Below are 19,944 nucleotides of genomic sequence, written 5' to 3' on the forward strand. Positions count from 1 at the left end.
ATCATTTGCAATGTCTAGGGTTATCCAAAATTAGTAAACATAAGACATAGGAGAACATTACCTCTACTCAAGAGAAAAGTTCATTTATGGACTATGGAGACTGACCCCAAGATGAGCCAGATGATAGAACTAGTGGACAGGCATTTATAAGTAGCTCTTAAAATGCTCAAGCATATTAAGGATTGCTTGGAATGATTTAATAAATAGGAACTCTTAGCAGAGAGATAGAAACTATAAAAAAATGTGCCAAATGGGAATTCTGGAATTGAAAATATATCAAAATTTAAAAATTCACCAAATGGGTTCAACAGCAGACTGGAAATAACAGAAGAAAGAATCAGTTGAACTGAAGAGAGATGAATAGAAATTAACCAATCTGAAGCCCCCCCCCCCGCCGAAAAAAAGCACTTTGTATGATTGTTTGGCATATTCACATTTCAGAGCTGATGCTCTAAGAGTACTGGGCCAAGATTGCCCTCTAAACCACACGGGCTAAGATTTCTGGGCATAATGTCTCCTTAATATCAGAGATCATGGGAAATGGTTGAGGTATCCACTCCCTGACTGGGACTTGACACATGACTGAGGAGCTTTCTGGAGCCCTGAGGTCACCAGTGAGGAACCACATGAGGGGACATTGAGAACTTGTGAAAAAGGAAAGCATTTTCTATCCATAATTTACAACAGCAAGAGAGAGCCCTGTTTTTCTCCCCTGGGATCAAATTATATGTTGTGTCCTTGTCTTCCAGCGCTTAGTCTTTCAGACTAAGACCAAAGTTCCTTGAATAGGATGGATTTTGCCTTACCTGCTTTAAAAGAAATGATAATGAGTTAAAATTAAATGATATATTTTTATGAGATCATCATTTTCCAGGTTCCTGGGCAGCCTACATGTTTCTGTGTGTCCTGGGTATGAATTTGGGCTGAAGCTCTGAGGAACGGCCCACTGGGCCTGTTGGCCCCTGAGCCTCAGGATCCATCCTGTCCCCAAACAGCTCAGTGTTCTCATGTCTCTTGCTCCAGGCCACAGAGGCTCAACCTGTTCTTCGCTCCTAACTTGAGGGGGTGGTTCCAGCTCGCTCTGCCCCCAGGGTTATTGCCCTGAAGCCTGGCAGTGGCTGAGTCAGTCCCTTTGGCACTTACCTTTTTTAATTAAAAAAAAAACCAACCTGTTTATGGAGATATAATATACATACAGAAAAGTACACCTGTCATAAATGTACAGCTTGATGAGTCATCACAGTTCATCATATTCCTGTAACTGTCACAGGAGGGAAAGTGTGGGGACAAGAGGATGGTCACATCTGAGTCCCCTGGACGGCCACCAAGTGTAGGTCCTTGGCTTTGTGCAGGAAGGAATTCAAGAGCGAGCCATAGTAGAGTGAAAGAAGGGCTCTTCAGGGAGCAAACTCTTCAGGGAGTACTCAAGAGTGTGAACCATCTCGGAAGGCTAGAAAGGCCCAAGAGGCAGCAGGGTATCGGGCTGTCCGAATTTATAGGGGTGGGTAATTACATAGGCTAATGAGTAGGAGGAGTATTCCAGCTATCTTGGGGAAAGGGTGGGGATTTCCAGGAATTGGGCCACTGCCCACTGTTTGACCTTTATGGAAGACAACTCATGGCCATTTTGGACCTAGTTATTTGTAAACACTTTATGCTGTGTCCTCAGGCCATGCCACTGGGCTTCCCTGGTGGCTCAGCAGGGAAGAATCTGCCTGGGAATGCAGGAGACACAGGTTCCATCCCTGGGTCAGGAAGATCCTCTGGAGAAGGAAATGACAACCCACTCCAGTATTCTTGCCTGGGAAATCCCATGGACAGAGGAGCCTGGTGGGCTACAGTTCCACGGGATCGCAAAAGAGTTGGACACAACTGAGCGACTAAACAACAATAGGCCATGCCATTCTTTTAAAGGTTGTGCCCTGCCCCTTCCTGTGTCATAACCAGCATGCAAATCAACAAGTACAACATTCCCAACACCCTAGAAACCCCCATCAGGTCCCTTAACAGCCGTTACCTCTTCCTAAGGATAACCACTATCCTGGCATCTCACAACCTAAGATGAATTTTGCCTGTTTTTATGTTTTCTATAATTTGAATGTGGCCTATACTCGTTAGTCCTGGCTTCGTTCTTGCAACATTTTGTTTGAGGAATTAACCCATGTTATTGCATAAAATAATATATAGATTATTTGTTCTCATTGTTGAAGAGTTACTCAGTTTCAGTTCAGTCGCTCAGTCATGTCCGACTTTTTGCGACCCCATGAACCACAGCACGCCAGGCCTCCCTGTCCATCACCAACTCCTGGAGTTCACCCAAACCCATGTCCATTGTGTCGGTGATGCCATCCAACCATCTCATCCTCTGTCGTCCCCTTCTCCTCCTGCCCTCAATCTTTCCCAGCATCAGGGTCTTTTCCAATGAGTCAGCTCTTCTCATCAGGTGGCCAAAGTATTGGAGTTTCAGCCTCAGCATCAGTCCTTCCAGTGAACACCCAGGACTGATCTCCTTTAGTATGGACTGGTTGGACCTCCTTGCAGTCCAAGGGACTCTTGAGTCTTCTCCAACACCACCGTTCAAAAGCATCAATTCTTCGGCACTCAGCTTTCTTCACAGTCCAACTCTCACATCCATACATGACCATTGGAAAAACCATAGCCTTGACTAGACGGACCTTTGTTGACAAAGTAATGTCTCTGCTTTTTAATATGCTAGGTTGGTCAAAACTTTGCTTCTAAGGAGTAAGTGTCTTTTAATTTCATGGCTGCAATCACCATCTGCAGTGATTTTGGAGCCCAAAATAAATTTTAGAGCCACTATTTCCACTGTTTCCCCATCTATCTGCCATGAAGTAATGGGACTGGATGCCATGATCTTAGTTTTCTGAATGTTGAGCTTTAAGCCAACTTTTTCACTCTCCTCTTTCACTTTCATCAAGAGTCTCTTTAGTTCTTCTTTACTTTCTGCCATAAGAGTTGTGTCATCTGCATATCTGAGGCTATTGATATTTCTCCTGGCAATCTTGATTCCAGCTTGTGCTTCCTCCAGCCCAGCATTTCTCATGATGTACTCTGCATATAAGTTAAATAAGCAGGGTGACAATATACCGCCTTAATGTACTCCTTTTCCTACTTGGAACCAGTCTGTGGTTCCATGTCCAGTTCTAACTGTTGCTTCCTGACCTGCATACAGGTTTCTCAAGAGGCAGGTCAGGTGGTCTGGGATTCCCATCTCTTGAGGAATTTTCCACAGTTTATTGTGATCCACACGGTCAAAGGCTTTGGCATAGTCAATAAAGGAGAGAGAGAGGTTTTTCTGTAACTGTCTTGCTTTTTTGATGATCCAGCAGATGTTGGCAATTTGATCTCTGGTTCCTCTGCCTTTTCTAAAACCAGCTTGAATATCTGGAAGTTCATGGTTCACGTATTGCTGAAGCCTGGCTTGGAGAATTTTGAGCATTACTTTACTAGCATGTGAGATGAGTGCAATTGTGCGGTAGTTTGAGCATTCTTTGGCATTGCCTTTCTTTGGGATTGGAATGAAAACTGACCTTTTCCAGTCCTGTGGACACTGCTGAGTTTTCCAAATTTGCTGGCATATTGAGTGCAGCACTTTCACAGCATCATCTTTCAGGATTTGAAATAGCTAAACTGGAATTCCATCACCTCCACTAGCTTTGTTCGTAGTGATGCTTCCTAAGGCCCATTTGACTTCACACTCCAGAATGTCTGGCTCTAGGTGAGTGATCACACCACTGTGATTATATGGGTCGTGAAGATCTTTTTTGTACAGTTCTTCTGTGTATTCTTGCCACCTCTTCTTAATATCTTCTGCTTCTGTTAGGTCCATAACATTTCTGTCCTTTATCGAGCCCATCTTTGCCTGAAATGTTCCCTTGATATCTCTAATTTTCTTGAAGAGATCTCTAGTCTTTCCCATTCTATTGTTTTCCTCTATTTCTTTGCACTGATCGCTGAGGAAGGCTTTCTTATCTCTCCTTGCTGTTCGGGTGTTTGCTATGACCAGTGCATTCTCTTGGCAGAACTCTGCCTTGCTTCTTTCTGTACTCCCAGGTCAAATTTGCCTGTTACTCCAGGTGTTTCTTGACTTCCTACTTTTGCATTCCAGTCCCCCATAAGACATCTTTTTGGGGTGTTAGTTCCAGAAGGTCTTGTAGGTCTTCATAGAAGTGTTAAACTTCAGCTTCTTCAGCATTACTGGTTGGGGCACAGACTTGGATTACCATGGTATTGAATGCTTTGCCTTGGGAACGAACAGAGATCATCCTGTCCTTTTTGAGATAGTATCCAAGTACTGCATTTTGGACTCTTGTTGACTATGATGGCTACTCCATTTCTGCTAAGGGATTCCTGCCCGCAGTAGTAGATATAATGGTCATCTGAGTTAAATTCACCCATTCCAGTCCATCTTAGTTCGCTGATTCCTAGAATGTCGATGTTCACTCTTGTCATCTCCTGTTTGACCACTTCCAATTTGCCTTGATTCATGGACCTAGCATTCCAGGTTCCTATGCAATTTTGCTTTTTACAGCATCAAACCTTGCTTTCATCACCAGGCCCATCCACAACTGGGTGTTGTTTTGCTTTGGCTCCATCCCTTTATTCTTTCTGGAGTTATTTCTCCACTGATCTCCAATAGCATATTGGGCACCTACCGACCTGGGGAGTTCATCTTTCAGTGTCCTATCTTTTTGCCTTTTCATACTGTTCATGGGGTTCTCAAGGCAAGACTACTAAAGTGGTTTGCCATTCCCTTTTCCAGTGGACCACATTCTGTCAGACCTCTCCACCATGACCCGTCTGTCTTGGGTGGCCCCACATGGCATGGCTTAGTTTCACTGAGTTAGACAAGGCTGTGGTTCGTGTGATCAGATTGGCTAGTTGTCTGTGATTGTGGTTTCAGTCTGTCTGCCCTCTGATGCCCTCTCTCAGCACCTACCATCTTACTTGGGTTTCTCTTACCTTGGATGTGGGGTATCTCTTCACGGCTGCTCCAGCAAAGCGCCTGAACAGTTATTATACTAAATGAATATGAGTATGTTCTGTCTCCTGCCCTTGGGCATTTGGAAAGTTTCTAGTTTGGAGCTGTTACAGTAGTACTGCTGTGAAAATTCTTGTACATCATCTTCTGAAGTCACAGACTCATTCCTTTTAAACAGTGTTATTCCTGTAATGATTCATAAACAAGTAGAACAACAAAAAAAATAACAACCATGAAGAAGTTGCAAAGCTTGCGGCTTAGTGGCAAGTTGTTAGCTCACTGTGTTTCAAACTGGATGGTGCATCTATATTGGGTTATGAAATAGTGGGTTATAATCAACATTTTGAGAACAGCAATAAAATAGAAAATAGAGAAGACATTGCAGATCATAAGGACAGGCTCTGTTTCATAGACTTTTGTTTCAGTTATACATTCATATGTATGTAATATATTTTATAAATTATATATAATATAAATTATTATATATCCCCACTTTAGTATTCTTGGGCTTCCCTGGTAGCTCAGATGGTAAAGAATCCTCCTGCAATGCTTGAGACCTGGGTTCGATCCCTGGTTTGGGAAGACCCCCTGGAGAAGGGAATGGCAACCCACTCCAGTATTCTGGCCTGGAGAATTCCATGGACAGAGGAGCCTGGCAGGCTACAGTCCATGGGGTAGCAAAGAGTCAGACACGACTGAGTGACTTTCACTTTCATAAATTATTATAAATTATATAATTTCCTACTTTGTGTCATGATGAAAGGTTTCAAGGCGTTTTCTTGGCCTGTGATTCCTCACTCCCTCTGGACTAGAGGCTGGAAGCCTTACATAGGTTTCTGCCTTCGTGTTACAAAGAATACGAACAAACATTTTGGCCAACCCTATATCACACTGGTCATCAGCGTCACTGAACTTCTTGGAATCTTGCTTTTGTCACTCTTGCTCTCCAGAACGCGGAGTGGAGGTGGACCGAAAGAATTACTGTTTTCCCCTTCCCTTAAATAAACTAAAGGGAAGCCTAGAGGTGGTCATTTCATTTGGTGCCTGGCAGGAGTCAAGCCCTCAGGAATCTAGGTGTTTTGGTTTTTCATAGCTTTTCAAAATGCCTCTGACCTTTTCTTAACTGTAAGTTAGAACGAAACTGGAATGCCAGTGGTGAGGATAAGGCCGTTATAATTGTCTGTTATTAGGTTTCTTTGTATTGTTTGATTCAGCACCATGGGTACATATTAGAATATTATAGATGTTATATAATAACCTTGAAAGATATTCACAATACATTATTATTATTACATGAGAAAAGCAAGTTCCGAGTAGTAGATATTATACAACCCCACTTTCATGTAGGATTTTATCTTTCAGAGCAGGGATCAGCAAACTTTTTTTTTGTAAAGGGCCAGATAGATGATTTCAGCTTTGTGGCCATACATTCTCGGCATAACTCCTCAGCTCTGCCATTGCAGTGCAGAAGCTATAGAGAGAATTCAAAAGTGAGCCAGAGTACCTATTCCAGTATAGCTTTATCTGCAGAAACAAGCATTCAGCCAGCAAGTCAGTTTGTCAACTCCTGCTTCAGAGTGTTTGAAGACCCAGATCTTCAGTGTCTGAGGCTTAGGGGAATAAATGTCACCTTAGGAAAAGAGAAGTTAGAAACAGAAGCATAGCCAAAGATCATTCTCGTCCTGCTGCTCCGTGCTGCCTCGTGCTGCAGACCTGCTTCTGGATGTGCGCCTCATACGTTTGTCTGTCTCTGACACAGGGCCAGAATCTCAGCACTCTCTCACCAGCAATCATTTTTGGACCAATGTTCCAGAAGTCAGATGACCCGGCAATTCAGGAAGATCCTCAACAGACAGGTTTGTTGCACAGACTCTCTTCCCCCTCAGATCTCTGCACTGGGAAGGAGAATTCACACTTGTTGACACGGTAGATGTCAAGCACAGTGATATATTTCAGGTCCTTTGAATGAAGTGTACTTACATTGAGGGATCAGAGAAGGATGGGCTTTTTAGCTCAATTCCATTTTTTTCTTTCCCCTGCTTCCCTCATCAAGGGTTTACTTGAGGATCTACTTTTCCTGGACCCTCAAATGAAGAACGTCCCCTTTTCCAAAAGTTTTCGTTGACTTCAAAAAGTGAGAGGAGTCGTGAGCACTTTCTTCTGATGTGACACCCCATTCATGAGTGGGTAGAATCCACAAACCAAACTTCAGATATGTAGATCAGATTGTGTTTAAATGAAAATATGTCCCTGAAGCTTCACAGTAGTTAGAAAGTGTGTTCAGTGGTCATATGCCAAGAAAAGAAGGTCTAATCTCTTTTCCACAAAAGCCACAGGACACATTTTTTTTTATGGTTAGGTCCATACTAGGTCTATATGTTTAGAAAGCGAGGTTGAAGGTAAAGCCTGGTACTTTGACCAGAGGGGTCATTAGATGAAAAGCAGAGAGCCAGCCTGTCGGCAGTGAAGGAATCAGCTCTAACAGACTTCAGCTGTCTTTGGTGTGGCCCGTAGAGACTGTGTTTTTGTGGCTTATGTAAGGGTTGGAATGTGTATCTATATTTCTATTTCTTTTTCTTGCCAGCTGCCTTGATTGAAAGTTTTAATGGTGATGCGGAGTCAGTCAGTGATGTTCCGCCATCCACAAGACATTCAGCATCTTTATCTCTTCCACTTATACTGCAGCCTGGCATCTCCGAGCCACCCCAGCCTCTACTACCAGCCTCAGCACCATCTGCTCCTCTGCCTGCTCCCTCCCTAGGAACTGGTTCCCAGCAAGCTGCATTTGGCAACCCCCCTGCTCTCTTACAACCTCCAGAAGTGCCTGTTGCCCACAGCACGCAGTTTGCTGCTAATCATCAAGAGTTTCTTCCGCACCTCCAGGCACCGCAGCCCATCGTACCAGGACTCTCTGTTGTTGCTGGGGCCTTGGCGTCAGCAGCGGCAGTGGCATCAGCCATGGCAGCACCACCCCAACCACAAAGTACTACTGAGCCCCTGCCAGCCATGGTCCAGACTCTGCCCCTGGATGCCAACTCTGTCCTAACCAGTAATCCCACTATAACCATCACCCCGACTCCCAGCGCGGCTATCCTGCAGCCCAGCCTGGTCATGGGAGAGCAGAACTTACAGTGGCTACTGAATGGTGCCACCAGCACACCGCAGGCTCAAGAGCAAATTGTAAGTATGAGGTGGAAAGGGACCCAGTGGGCGAAGTGTATGGGTGGGTGACGTGTTCAGAGGCCTTTACGTCAAAAAAGGAAAACGGCTGTCATTTCTACCCCGAAACACATCATTCTACCAGCCCCATGATCAAGCAGCGTAAATCCCGGGATGTTGTGGTCAATACCTATAATAGAGGGCCAGAGAAACAATTTTCAGATTTACCTAGGTATTTCAGCTGTGGTCTGATTCTGTCAGCTCTGACAGGAGAGCCCGAGAACGTTCTCCAAGGCAGAGTCCAGCCTAGGCTGAGGGACTGATGGGACCTCATCAGATGGAAACAGACCACAGTGGCCAAGTCAGAAGTAATCCGTGCTCCCAGAATCCATCGTAGAGCCATTTTCTACCCAAGTGTGTGGTCTCAATGGCTAAGGACGTGATGTGGTTGTTCAGCTGAGTATATTTTGAGGGCCTGCTGTATACCAGATACCACACAGGATACTCTTGGAAATCTGGAAAAATGAAAAAAAAACATGATTTCTTTTTGATAAAAACTTATATTCTAGTTAAAGAGGCTAAAATGCCTAAAAGAAAGTAAATGCTACCAGTAGATAAAGTGTCAAATAATAAAAATAATGGTAATAAAAAATAACAATGGCTGTGACCTTTGGAGCCCATACTGTATGTCTGGGCTTCCTGTGCTAACTAAGCACCTATTGAAATTGAGGATCTAACGTGCCAATCATTACCTTAGGGACCTTATTTTTAGATTATATATATTTTTTAGGTTTTATCAAACAAATAGTAAGAACTTCCATACACTTCCTGCTCCCTGCCCACCCCCAGCCTAGTTTCCCTCATTTTTAACAGCTTGTATCAATGTGGTACTGTTATTGTAAGTAAATTAATATTGATAAATGATTATTAACATCTGTATATGTTTGTATCTCTACAAACATATAGATGTCACCCCCCCATGTTAAGTATTTTAATCACAGCAATCCTAGGAAGTAGATATGATTTTATCAATGGAGAGCTGAGACCCAGAGAAGTTAAGTGACTAGTCCAAGGTCACACAGCTTATAAATGGCAAAGCCTAGGCAGACCAGTCCCAGAATCCATGCTCCTGATTGCTGCCTTGTGCTGCCAGATGAGGGGTTCAGAGACTAAGGGCTTGCTGGGTGGCCATACGCGCCAGGTGAGCCTTCTTGAGGTGTGAGCAGGAATTAAGTGGAGGAAAGGCTGCACTGAGCAGGAGTAGGTCTGGGTGGATGTATGATGCTGCCAAACGAACCGGAAAGGCAGGTTGGAGCTAAATGGCAAGAGCACTCAAGTTCCATAAATGGGATGGGCGCCACCACCTCTGGAGGCACCCTGGTTCCAGTTTCAGATGGCCAGAGTCCTTAGAACAGCCTCTTCAGCATTGTGATCCAACCTGCCTCCAGGTGGTTGGGTTTTTTGGTTGTTACTATTGTTTTCATTATTTAAAATTATTTTCAGGGACTTCTCAGGCAGTCCAGTGGTGAAGGCTCCGCACTTTCACTGCAGAGGGCAGCCCCTGGTTGGGGAACTAAGATCCCGCATGCTACACGACACGGCCAAAAAAAAATTTTTTTTCCCATTATTTGTACTGTTCTTTATTTGCAGATGGCTGTATACAGAAAATGATCCTACTATCTCATTTATGATCATGGCATTTTTTTTTTCTATTTTCTTCCAGTTTTATTGAGATACAATTGATAGATAGCAGAGTATAAGTTTGAGGCGTACAGCATAATAATCTGACACACGTTTAGTGAGCATCCATTATCACATGATAGATACAAAGTTAAAGATACAGGAAAAAATGTCTGAGTGTGAGAACTTCAGGGTTCACTGCTTAAGGAGCTTTCGTATATCACATACAGCAGTGTTAATCGTGTCCATCACATTGTGCCTTGTGCCCCTCGTACGTGATCTCTTAACTGGAGGTCTGGCTCTTCACTGCTTTCATCCAACTCCCCATCTCCTCACCCGGCCCCTGCCTCCTGTAAGCACAAAACTGATCTTTCAGTGAGTCTGTTTGTTTTGAAGTACAATGGACCTGCCTCTGTTCCTGTTAGACAACGCAGTGATATTTCTGTACATTTCAAAGTGATCACCGTGATAAGTCTAGTCACCACATGTGACACCACCACACATGTCGCCATCCAAAGGTTTACATACTTACTGCCTATATTCCCCACACTGTACCTTTCATACCCATGACGTGTGTGTTTTGCAACTGGCCTTTTGCAGTTTTTACTCCCCCTCGCCTGTTTCTCTCCTCCCCTCTGGCAACCACGTGCATCCATGGTTTCTTTATCTCCTTTTTCTGGATCTGTGCTGCCCTGGGGAATTGCATGGAACAGCTTATTATTTTTCCACCCAGTTCATTTTCATGTGGGCTTCCCTGGTGGCTCAGACAGTAAAGAATCCGCCTGCAATGTGGGAGACCTGGATTTGATCCCTAGGTTGGGAAGATCCCCTGCAGGAAGGCATGGCAACCCACTCCAGTATTCTTGCCTGGAGAATCCCCATGGACAGAGGCTACAGTCCATAGGGTCTCAAAGAGTGGGACATGACTGAAGTGACTAAGCACATGTTCACTTTCATGTATTTGTATGTGAGTCTCATTCCTCCATAATTGTTTCAGAATGTCTTCCCCTATAACTTGCGTTCATATTCCTCCTAGACTCATCCTAGAGGCACTTTTTATTTTCCTTAAAAGGACGAAAGATAAAGCCCTTTTTAATATGACTTGGAGAAAGCAAAAACCCTATAGCCAGTTGAATAGGAAGTGTACTAAAGTGAGGGGTGGTTTCTGGGCACAACTTGATGGTCCTACTTAGTAATCATATGTACAGCTAGTATTTGCTGAATCCCCATGGTATGCCCCAGGCTTCATATGCATCATCTCATTTCATCCTTTTGGGGCCTTTGGGAGAGTCTTTGGGTTGTCATCCCAGTTTTTACAGGTGAGGAAACCAAGACTAAGAGGTTAAATTACTTTCCTGACATCAAAAACTAGTAAGTGACCAAGCTTGAACTTGAATCCTGGTGAGGCTAAGTCCAGGGCTCACCCTTGAGCACCATCCTGTGCAGCTTACACCATACTGCCTAGGGCCTTCATAGGTCTTCTGCCTATGAGAGGAAGTCTTGGCCTGTCCTTAGTATGCAGCTTAGTCCTCAAGGGGTAAAAAGAACTTCGGGAGTCAGCAGGGAGTAGAGAACTTAGAGGGGAAACTAGCCCTCAGGCTCCCCCTGAGAAGACCGTCCACTTGAGAAAAGCAACCTTGGAGGAGCCTTTGTGCACATAGAACCTACTGGATTAAGCAGCTGGGAGACAGCCAAGGAGTAGGGGACAAAGACGGCTACATTGTTAGCACTGAATGTCCAGCAGTGTGGTGACCTCATGTCAGAGCACAAACAAAACATCGCTCAGTGCAAAAATCCTGAACACTGAGGGTTTTCTGTCCTCATGGATGACTGTTAAAAGTGGGGAGGTGTCATGTCCTTGGGGATCTATCATATTTGAGTAGCCATAAATGTGATTTTTTTTTCCCCCCAGCAGCAAGCATCTAAAGTTGAGAAGGTGTTTTTTACCACTGCAGTACCAGTGGCCAGTAGCACAGGTACGTAATTCTGTGTTAGCTGTAAATGGAAGTCAACTCTCTGGGCCCCCTGAGGCACAGTTAGTTAATCTTGCTTTGCCCTGGATTTTAATTTCTTTTAAATTACATTTTAATTTCTTTTAAATTACATTTATCATGTATTGTCTTTCTGTTAGAGTATTTCATATTCTTAAAGCTATTGAAAGTTACTGCACTTATAGCATAAATACCACATTTAACATTCTTTAACTAGTAATGGTTCTTTCCCTTTTACATGTAGCCTTTAATATAGCCAGAACAAAGTCTGAATCACAGTTAATGCTAAAGAGAGAAGTTATTAATTCACTGGACTCTTTTCTAATTACAGTAATGAAGAAATAGCATCTGGGTCAGAAACTCCTATAAAGCTAAAGGGTCCTTTTTCTCAAACTCTTTCTTTTATACATTAGAAAACTTAGGCTCTGAAAGATGAAACGAGTCCCCCAAAGGCATCAGTGAGTTTGTGGCAACGCCAAAGCATTCGTTCTCAGACAGGCCTTGCCCCCAACCTGTTCTCTTGCCCCATGGTCTCTAGCTCTTTTGAGACACACAAAGCCTGTCTAAGTTCAGAGTGTGCTTGTGCACAACAGACATAGGAAAAAGAGGAGGAATGTGTGCACAAATGTGTCAGAGACCATGGCTGCAAAGATGAGCAGAATGTCCTAAAGGAGGTCAGAGCCTCTGGGGCAGGCAGGGCTAAATGGTACAGTGCCCTCTGCACACGACAGTGCCCTCGGGCCAGCCCTGAGGTATAAGCCTGCTGCAAACACTGCCTGGAGGCACTGGGAGAGGAGGGGAATGAACTCAGAGATGAGTTAAGTTCTCCAGAAGAATTGAGGCAGAAGGACGAGCTGTTGAGCCCAGAGCTTTGAAGAACGTGCAGAGAGGCGTCCACTGTGGCTGGCATGGTGGGTGCCTGGGAGAGCGGCCAGAGATGAAGCTAGGAGAATAGGGTGCATTTAGATGTGTGGCTTTTCTGTCTTGGAGGGGATGGGGAGTGTCAGAGGCTTCTTGAGGAAGAACGCGGTCCAATTTAAAGCAGAACGAAACCTGGAGCGTGGCATCCAACCCTTCCCATCGTTCTGCCTCCGCGGTGCTCAGCTAGTCTCACACCCTCCTGTCCTCTTGCCCTTGCCCTGCGGCTACTTGAAGAGCAGTCTCTCTCGCCTCTCTCGCAGGGAGCGCTGTACAGCAGATTGGCCTCAGTGTTCCTGTGATCATCATCAAACAAGAGGAGGCCTGTCAGTGTCAGTGCGCGTGCCGGGACTCTGCCAAGGAGCGGGCGGCCAGCAGGAGGAAGGGCTGTCCTTCCCCGCCCCCTCCCACGCTGAGCGCCCAGCCTCCTGACGGGCCCAGCCTGAAGCTGCCACCACAGACTTTCTCCCCACCCCCGATCCCCCTGTCATCCTCTTCCACTGCCGCCTCCTCCTGTGAGCAAAGCAGACAGGCGGTGACTCCTTCAGACCCGCAGACAGAGCCACTCCGTGCCATAGATATGTCAGAGTTTCTGTCCCTCCAGAGCCTGGACACCACTTCCAATCTGATTCCCATTGAAGCACTACTGCAGGAAGAGGAAGAGATGGGCCTGACCAGCAGTTTCTCCAAGTGAAAGGCCCGCATGTGCTCCCCTCCTGGAACAGGCCGAGCAGGAAGCAGGAGGTGTGTGATGCGTAACATCGTGGGGGTCAGCAATTTGAAGGATGAAGAAATCTACTGTTTGTAATCCTCACCTTTCAGACGTATTTTCTTTATTCGAATCCCAGGAGCATCCATTTTTAATGAACTGATCTTTGGAAAAAACAAAACAAAAACACAAAAAAAGGCTAAGTTATAAATGAACTGTTTGGCTGCACTGTATGTCACTTTTGCTTATTGTCATGTGAACTTGGAAATTAAGGTTACTCGTATGCATAAAAATTCTAAATGAAAGGGTGTGGTTTCCATCAATCTGATGCTGCCCATCTCTTGCACTGGGGTCTTTGTAGTTGGGCAGTGGAGTTCAGTGTATTGGATGTTGCGATGCCCTGTGAGTCTTTTGAGGCTGAAGCTTGCTTGCAAGGCCAGACCCTCACTCCATCCAAGAGGCATGTGGCAAAGGCAGGTCAGACAGCCGTGAGCTGGACAGGGATCGGGCGAGGCGGTTTTGTGGTCTGTGCTTGGTGATGGTGGAGCTGAGGGTGACTATGGCTGATGTCACCCTGCAGCCAGCAGCATCACAAACGGGCATCCAAAATCCTGGGCCGAGGCTGTGGGGACTGTCCGCTTCCTCCGGAGCCCTAGCAAGTTGTTGACTGCTCTCTGTCTGTCCCTGACACCTGTGCGGAGCAGGCTCTATCAACATGATCATACTGTTTGCTCTGGGTTCTCGCTTCTCTCTCTGCTGGTTGCCAGGGCTTGCAGATCACAGTAATGAATTTTTCTTGGGGATCATCCCTGTTTTGTCCTAGAGTGGACATGTGGTTTATGGCCAGTTGCTGGCTGGTGGTCTGCCTTCCTTGAATGGTATCTTCTTCCTCGGAGCAGAAGAGCTGCATTTTGCTGATCAGGAGAAGGTGCGGCTTGATGGGAGTGATGTTCGGTTGGCATGTCATCGGCAGGCCAGGTATCCTGGTCTTGGGTTCCAGCCAGGCTTTTGGTTGCCCTCCCCCACCCCCATCTCTGCCTCTCACCGCTCTGGATTTTGCATACAGCCTAGTACAGTGCAAAGAAGGATGTGACTTGCTCGGCTTAGTCATATGATTTCTAAACAGAAAAAAGAAAAAAAAAAAAAAAAAACACAAAGCGATGATCTTCTACTCAGGGTAAAACAAAAAATTCCCCTTCCACCAAAAAGCCTGAAATGTTGCAATAAGTTATCTCATTTGGAATGTTTCATTAAGTTGTGTTATAGGGAAAAAAATTTTTTTATTTGTGTATAGAATTATATCCATCTCTCTGCCTTTGGCTCCGAGTCAGTCATTGCCTCTTAAAACATAAAATACAATCCACACTAAAATGGAAAGTTTCTCTTAACTGGCTATATTAATGTAGTCACGAGTGCTCCCCACACTCACTGAACTCAGAAACTAGGTATGGCCCAAGGTCTAACGAGGCCTCTGCCTCCCAAGGGCCTCGTCCCTGCCTTGAGCAAGCAGTAGGGTGCCACACACAGGGCTGCCCTATTGAGTCAGCAACGTTAGGCAGAAAGCAGCCGTGATTTCGCCTTCCTGTTTCACTCCCTAAGGTGACGAGATCTGCATTTGTCACTCTCCTGTTCCCTGCACCATTACTCAGGGCCAGCCAAGACAGTATCTAGAGTAATCATTTACCTGGAAGCCAGGGGCCCTGCTTTTAACAGGATGTTCAGGGACAGATTCGGATGAGAGGGCAGAGGTGGTAAATGTGACTGCCATGGAGAGAAGTGGGGTTTACTACAAGCAGCTGGTGGTTTCTCACTCCTGGGGTCTAGTCAGGAGAATCCGTTTCTTTTTTGACCCTTTGCATTCTCCTGTCCAAAAAACTGGTGGGTTCTGGGTGACCACTGACCTCAGCAGAAGTTGATAAGGCAGGAGGAACCTTCTGTTACCACAGTGGGTTCGTCTCCCTGGAAAACAGCTGCTGAGTATGGGTTGTCCTTGGCTGTCACTCAGCCTTGAGCTTGTGGGAAGCTTTGCGGTAGGTCCCTGGCTGTTTTCTCTACACCTTCTGAGAGACAGCAGCACAGTGGGGTCCCAAGACACCTCCCCATGCGCGCACCCTAGGCTCACCTGAGATGTGGCTCCTGGGAGCTGAGGTGGAAAACAGGAGCCCGGTGAAGGCCGTCGGAAGTGCCCATGGTTGAAATATTGCTTCCCCACTGCTGTGCTTGTGTTGGGTCTGCTTGGGTCAGTGACTTTTCTGCTCTCCTAAGGTTGAGGGTGGTGAAGAAGCAGAGTTTTAGGCTGACAGATTTTTCTAGTTGAAGTATCTGCCTTTTGAGGGCGACTGATTACAGGGGGGCTTTTGAAAACATCAGGGATATGCTTAAAATGCTAGTGAGTGGTTGTGAAGAGCAGGTTTACTCCACAGGGTAGGCAGTCTCATTTCCTTCCTCTTCTCGCACTCTTCCCCACCCTACCTACCCCCTTCTATCAGCCTGGTCTCTAGTGCCAAGGGCCTTGGAGAAGAGAGGGCCACTGAAAATGGAGCCACAAAGAGCCTTCATGAAGAGTGGTTTTCAAACCCAGGAACGATCCTAGGGTGAAGCTAGGGAAGGTGTGCAGACTTCCAGCAGGTAAAATCACGCCTTTTTTCTTCCCACGGTAACCTTAATCAAACCCCCCGTAGACTGAGACTTTCTGTTCCCACTGGCATCTCCAGTTAGACTGCCCCTTTATAGGGTGCTAGTCAGCCTGGGGAATTTGGGGATTTGTGGGCTTGGCAGGTGGCCGCAAACTTTGGCTGGCACCACCAAATTGCCTTAGTGAATTTGGCCCTTCCCAGGTAGGTGAGGGAGGCATTGAGGGAAAGTGGCCTTACCTTTCCTGGCAGTTTGGCCAACCTCTCGGGGGCATCAGTAGTTTGATGACAGGAACTGGTGTCACTCACTGAATCCCACCCCACCCCACCCCATCCCCCCTTTAGAAGGAGATCATGGTACAAAGCCCAGGAGGGGCCTTCAGGTGTGAAGACTGCTCTGGGTAGAAGAAAGGGACTTCTTTTCACCATCTCTGGAGAGTTAATAGACTGGAGAGTTTTACTTTCAGGGTCAAGGCAGCAGACTGATGGGGATAATGGGCGGGTGGGTTTTTCTGAGAGATTTTGTATAATGCTGAATGTGTCCAAAGGGACGGGTTTGCAGAACCTCATATTGGTATATTAAAGAAATAATTTTTAAAAAAAAGCACTTTAGGTTATTTTATCTTTAACTCAATTGCTGCAATTTCTTTTGTGTGTGTATATATATACATATATATACTTTCCACAAAGTTTTATTTTTTGCTCAGAAAAAAAGTTAAATTGAGGTGTGACAAGAAAAGCACTTACCTTGGTGCAATATGTGTAGCTTGACGGTCGTTGTCCCATGTGACCCTGGCCTGGCCGCGTTTTCCACTCTATCAGCCCTGTGCTATGAGGCTGTCCATAGGGAAACACTATTATGCATTCTCAGCAACTGCTCAATCTATGCAAGCCTTCCCTGTGTGCCCAAGGGCACCCCCTCAGGCTCTCTGAAGAACTGCTGCGGGTCCTGTTTCTTCTGCTGACTGTTGAGGCCCTTTTTCATCACTTTTGCTTGGCCGTTTGCCATCTTTCCCCCTTCACCGTTACACAGTGATGCCTGAAAGGAAGAAACCGGTTGTTCCTAGGTAGACACCTGGCACTTTCTAGACTTTTACATTTGTAATCAGGTCTATTGTCCTTAATCCTAAAGACTTCTCCAGAGTCACTGAAATCATTGATTGTGGAACTGCAACAATATTGCTAATGAGTTTACAGTATTTCTACACCACCAATCAGAAATATGTTTGGGGAAGGTGGTGGGGGTCACCACCCTAGCCATCCTGTCGGCTCTTTAAGCAAAAGCCTCCAGCCTTCATTGAATCCAGTAAACAAAGCTGTTAATAATCTGCTTTATGAACTTTCTTCCTTCCCTCTCACTCCTCTCCCCTCCCATTTTATCTTCAGTTTTCAGGCTACAACGAATAGAGAAGTTTTAAAACATATTTCAGCCAAAGCAGAAAGATTTCCATAGATCATATGCAAATAGTTCTGCTATGAGATAGATCAGAAATTGACCATTCCTAAATATTGGGGAGGGGAGAGGCAACAAAACTGAATTAAGCATATTTCTGATTGGTCGTCAGTTTAGCCTCTTTTCTCTTGCATGTGTTGGGAGGCAAGAGAAGGGGTCCCATGTTTCTTCTGAAACCTTTTGGGGAAGCTGATGATCACTGTTGGGCATTTCTGTTACTCCTGTTCAAGAGAGGGCTTCTCAGTCTGCACTGAAAAAAATGCAAATTAAACTGGATCTTTATGTCATTGTGTACATAGTACAAGCTTTTTTTACTGGAAGCAAAGTTTAAAACCACACACTGCCCTTTTGGTGGTGTGCTTGCTGGGCCCCAAATTGGGTGATGTCATGTCACTTTCTCAGCTCAATGCAGTTTCTACTCTTTTTCTTACGGGGAAATTTTTCATAAAATCTTTTCTTCACCAAACCCAGGGGAGTTTTCTGCAATATCCTTGTTATCCTCATAGTGGTGCCAGGTCCAAGAGGCCCGTCTTGCCCTTTTCCCCTGTGTCCTCAGGCCTCCCCAGGGCGCTGTTTGACTCAACAGTCTACATCCTTTGTTGTGTTTTGGAGAATATGGGGGTGGGAGGTTGGAATTCAAGGTGGCTGTTCTTTTTCCCTGTAAACTCCTAGTTCCTGTTTGGGGAAGGTGGCTGGAAACAGGGTTTTGCTGAATCTCTGGCTCAGATTTTCTGGCCAGGAGAGGCAGGACCCACAACAACCTTCTTTTTTTGACACACACTAGTCATTGGCCAGAGGTCTTGGTTGAAAGTTTTTTAAAATCCCAAATAGTTTTATTTGGATTATGTAAAAGCCTACCAAATTTATTTGTGAAACATGGGAACAACGGACTTCCACTGAGCGATATGAAAACGTTACAGGTTCAGTACTTCCAAAGGAAGAAACCTCTAAACCCAAAAAAGAATAAATATGAATTTGTATTTTTGAAGAATGTGAAATAATGGTGTTTGCTTAATTGCTCATTTTGTATAAACTTAATATTGTACTTTAAAATATCTGCTAAGAAGTGAAAATTTAACTTTTTGGAATTGAAAAAAGCAATATTAAATACTAATGAAATCCTAATTAAATGCTTATTTAAATCTGGTAGTATCTGTGGCATTTCTTCCCAACCCTACCCATGGCTGACAGTTTTCAACCACTTCCCCACTCCCCAGGCATCAGAGTTTTTAGAGGGGACAGAAAGGAAAGGTCGGTCACCAGGAGAGTCTGCAGGATTCCTTTTAATAAAGGCTCTGCTAAAAGTGTTTTGTGGGGCTAGGAGACCCCAAAGCATGAAATGGACATGTAACACCACCTGGATCCCCCAGAACAGGCCAGATAATTCTGGCGAGCACTGCTGGTCTGCCCAAATCTGGGTAATCAGACTGGGTATTCATTCGTCAGCTACATTTCAGAGCTCAGCACTGCCTTCAGCCAGGATGAAGTGGGAGTGAACCCAGCTGCTAGCAGAGCTGCCTCCCCAGGCTGACAGCCAAATACCAGCCATTGCCAGTGAAGACTGGCCCCTTTATTGAAAGGGAGTTGTTCAGAGTCCAGCCACCAGCCCCGGGGAGGGAGAGAAGATAGGGCGCCCGGCTCGGGAATGGTCAAGGCTCCGCAGCTCCATCGCTAGCATCCTTTGGAAAGCCACCTCTGGAGGAGACAGCTGGCTGGGAGGGCGCTCCAGGTTTGGCTGAGACATTCTGATTGGAACAGGGGGGGAAAAAAGGAAAGAGAGAAAAGAAAAAGTGAGGTTGGGAGGAAAGGCCTTGGATTAGGCCCCGAAAGAGATGGCCGTTTGGCTATGGATAGCACTTAACTTTTTCAAAGCCTCTCGTCCAGATGAAAGGCAGTAGGGGGTTAAGCAGTGGGGACACTCGTCCACCCTCCAGGGGAAGCCAGGGCTTAGCAAGTGCGGCCAGTGGGCAGTCCCCACCTCCCAGGCCCAGCCCGGGGTGGGCACTGACCCCGCCACCAGCCGGCTCCGGGCGCCGGCGGCCCAGCTGCCGTAGCATCTCCTCGCAGGCGGCGATGGTGTCCAGGAGCTGCCTCTGCCGCTGCTCCACGGCGTCCAGCAGCTGCTGGGCGCGCTCATCCCGGGGCGGCTGCGGGGGTGGCCTCCCGCCGAGCCCCAGCCCCGCCTTCCCACGGTCCACGCCGGCAGCCTCCCTGCCCGGGAGAGAGCGAGACAGACGGTCAGGGCCGGCGCTTGCGCCGGGTCAGAACCCCTTCCCCCCGCCCCGACGGGCCCCCTCTCACCCCCGTGACCAGTCTGAGCCCGGGCCCCATTCCATCTCCGCCTGCGCGGCCCGACCACCGCCCCCCTTTCGGCCGCCCCCACCCCCCGGCCCCCAGCG

The 19,944-nt window shown here is 46.2% G+C and overlaps 2 protein-coding genes across 3 annotated transcripts in view; one reads left to right on the forward strand and one right to left on the reverse strand.

Annotated features, from left to right (window-relative positions):
• The window catches only part of MTF1 (metal regulatory transcription factor 1), a 40,499-nt gene extending 25,883 nt beyond the window's left edge, over positions 1 to 14,616 (forward strand). The window contains exons 8-11 of one of the 2 annotated variants that reach the window (XM_019957800.2): positions 6,762 to 6,858; positions 7,587 to 8,182; positions 11,754 to 11,817; positions 13,014 to 14,616. In XM_019957800.2, coding sequence (XP_019813359.2) covers positions 6,762 to 6,858; positions 7,587 to 8,182; positions 11,754 to 11,817; positions 13,014 to 13,444 — 1,188 coding nt within the window. In that variant the 3' untranslated portion in view covers positions 13,445 to 14,616. The remainder of the gene's footprint in view (positions 1 to 6,761; positions 6,859 to 7,586; positions 8,183 to 11,753; positions 11,818 to 13,013) is intronic. The other variant, XM_019957801.2, reaches the window with a different exon arrangement.
• Positions 14,617 to 18,813: 4,197 nt separating this feature from the next.
• Positions 18,814 to 19,941, reverse strand: C3H1orf122 (chromosome 3 C1orf122 homolog). Its single transcript, XM_070786823.1, has 3 exons — positions 19,847 to 19,941; positions 19,555 to 19,756; positions 18,814 to 19,290 (listed from the first exon to the last, which is right to left on the reverse strand). Exons 1-3 carry the CDS (start codon positions 19,879 to 19,881, stop codon positions 19,195 to 19,197), a joined length of 333 nt encoding a protein of 110 aa, XP_070642924.1. The 5' UTR covers positions 19,882 to 19,941; the 3' UTR covers positions 18,814 to 19,194.
• Between the last annotated feature and the right edge of the window lie 3 nt (positions 19,942 to 19,944).

The sequence above is a fragment of the Bos indicus genome, chromosome 3, assembly GCF_029378745.1.
Source record: "Bos indicus isolate NIAB-ARS_2022 breed Sahiwal x Tharparkar chromosome 3, NIAB-ARS_B.indTharparkar_mat_pri_1.0, whole genome shotgun sequence".
NCBI lineage: Eukaryota > Metazoa > Chordata > Mammalia > Artiodactyla > Bovidae > Bos > Bos indicus.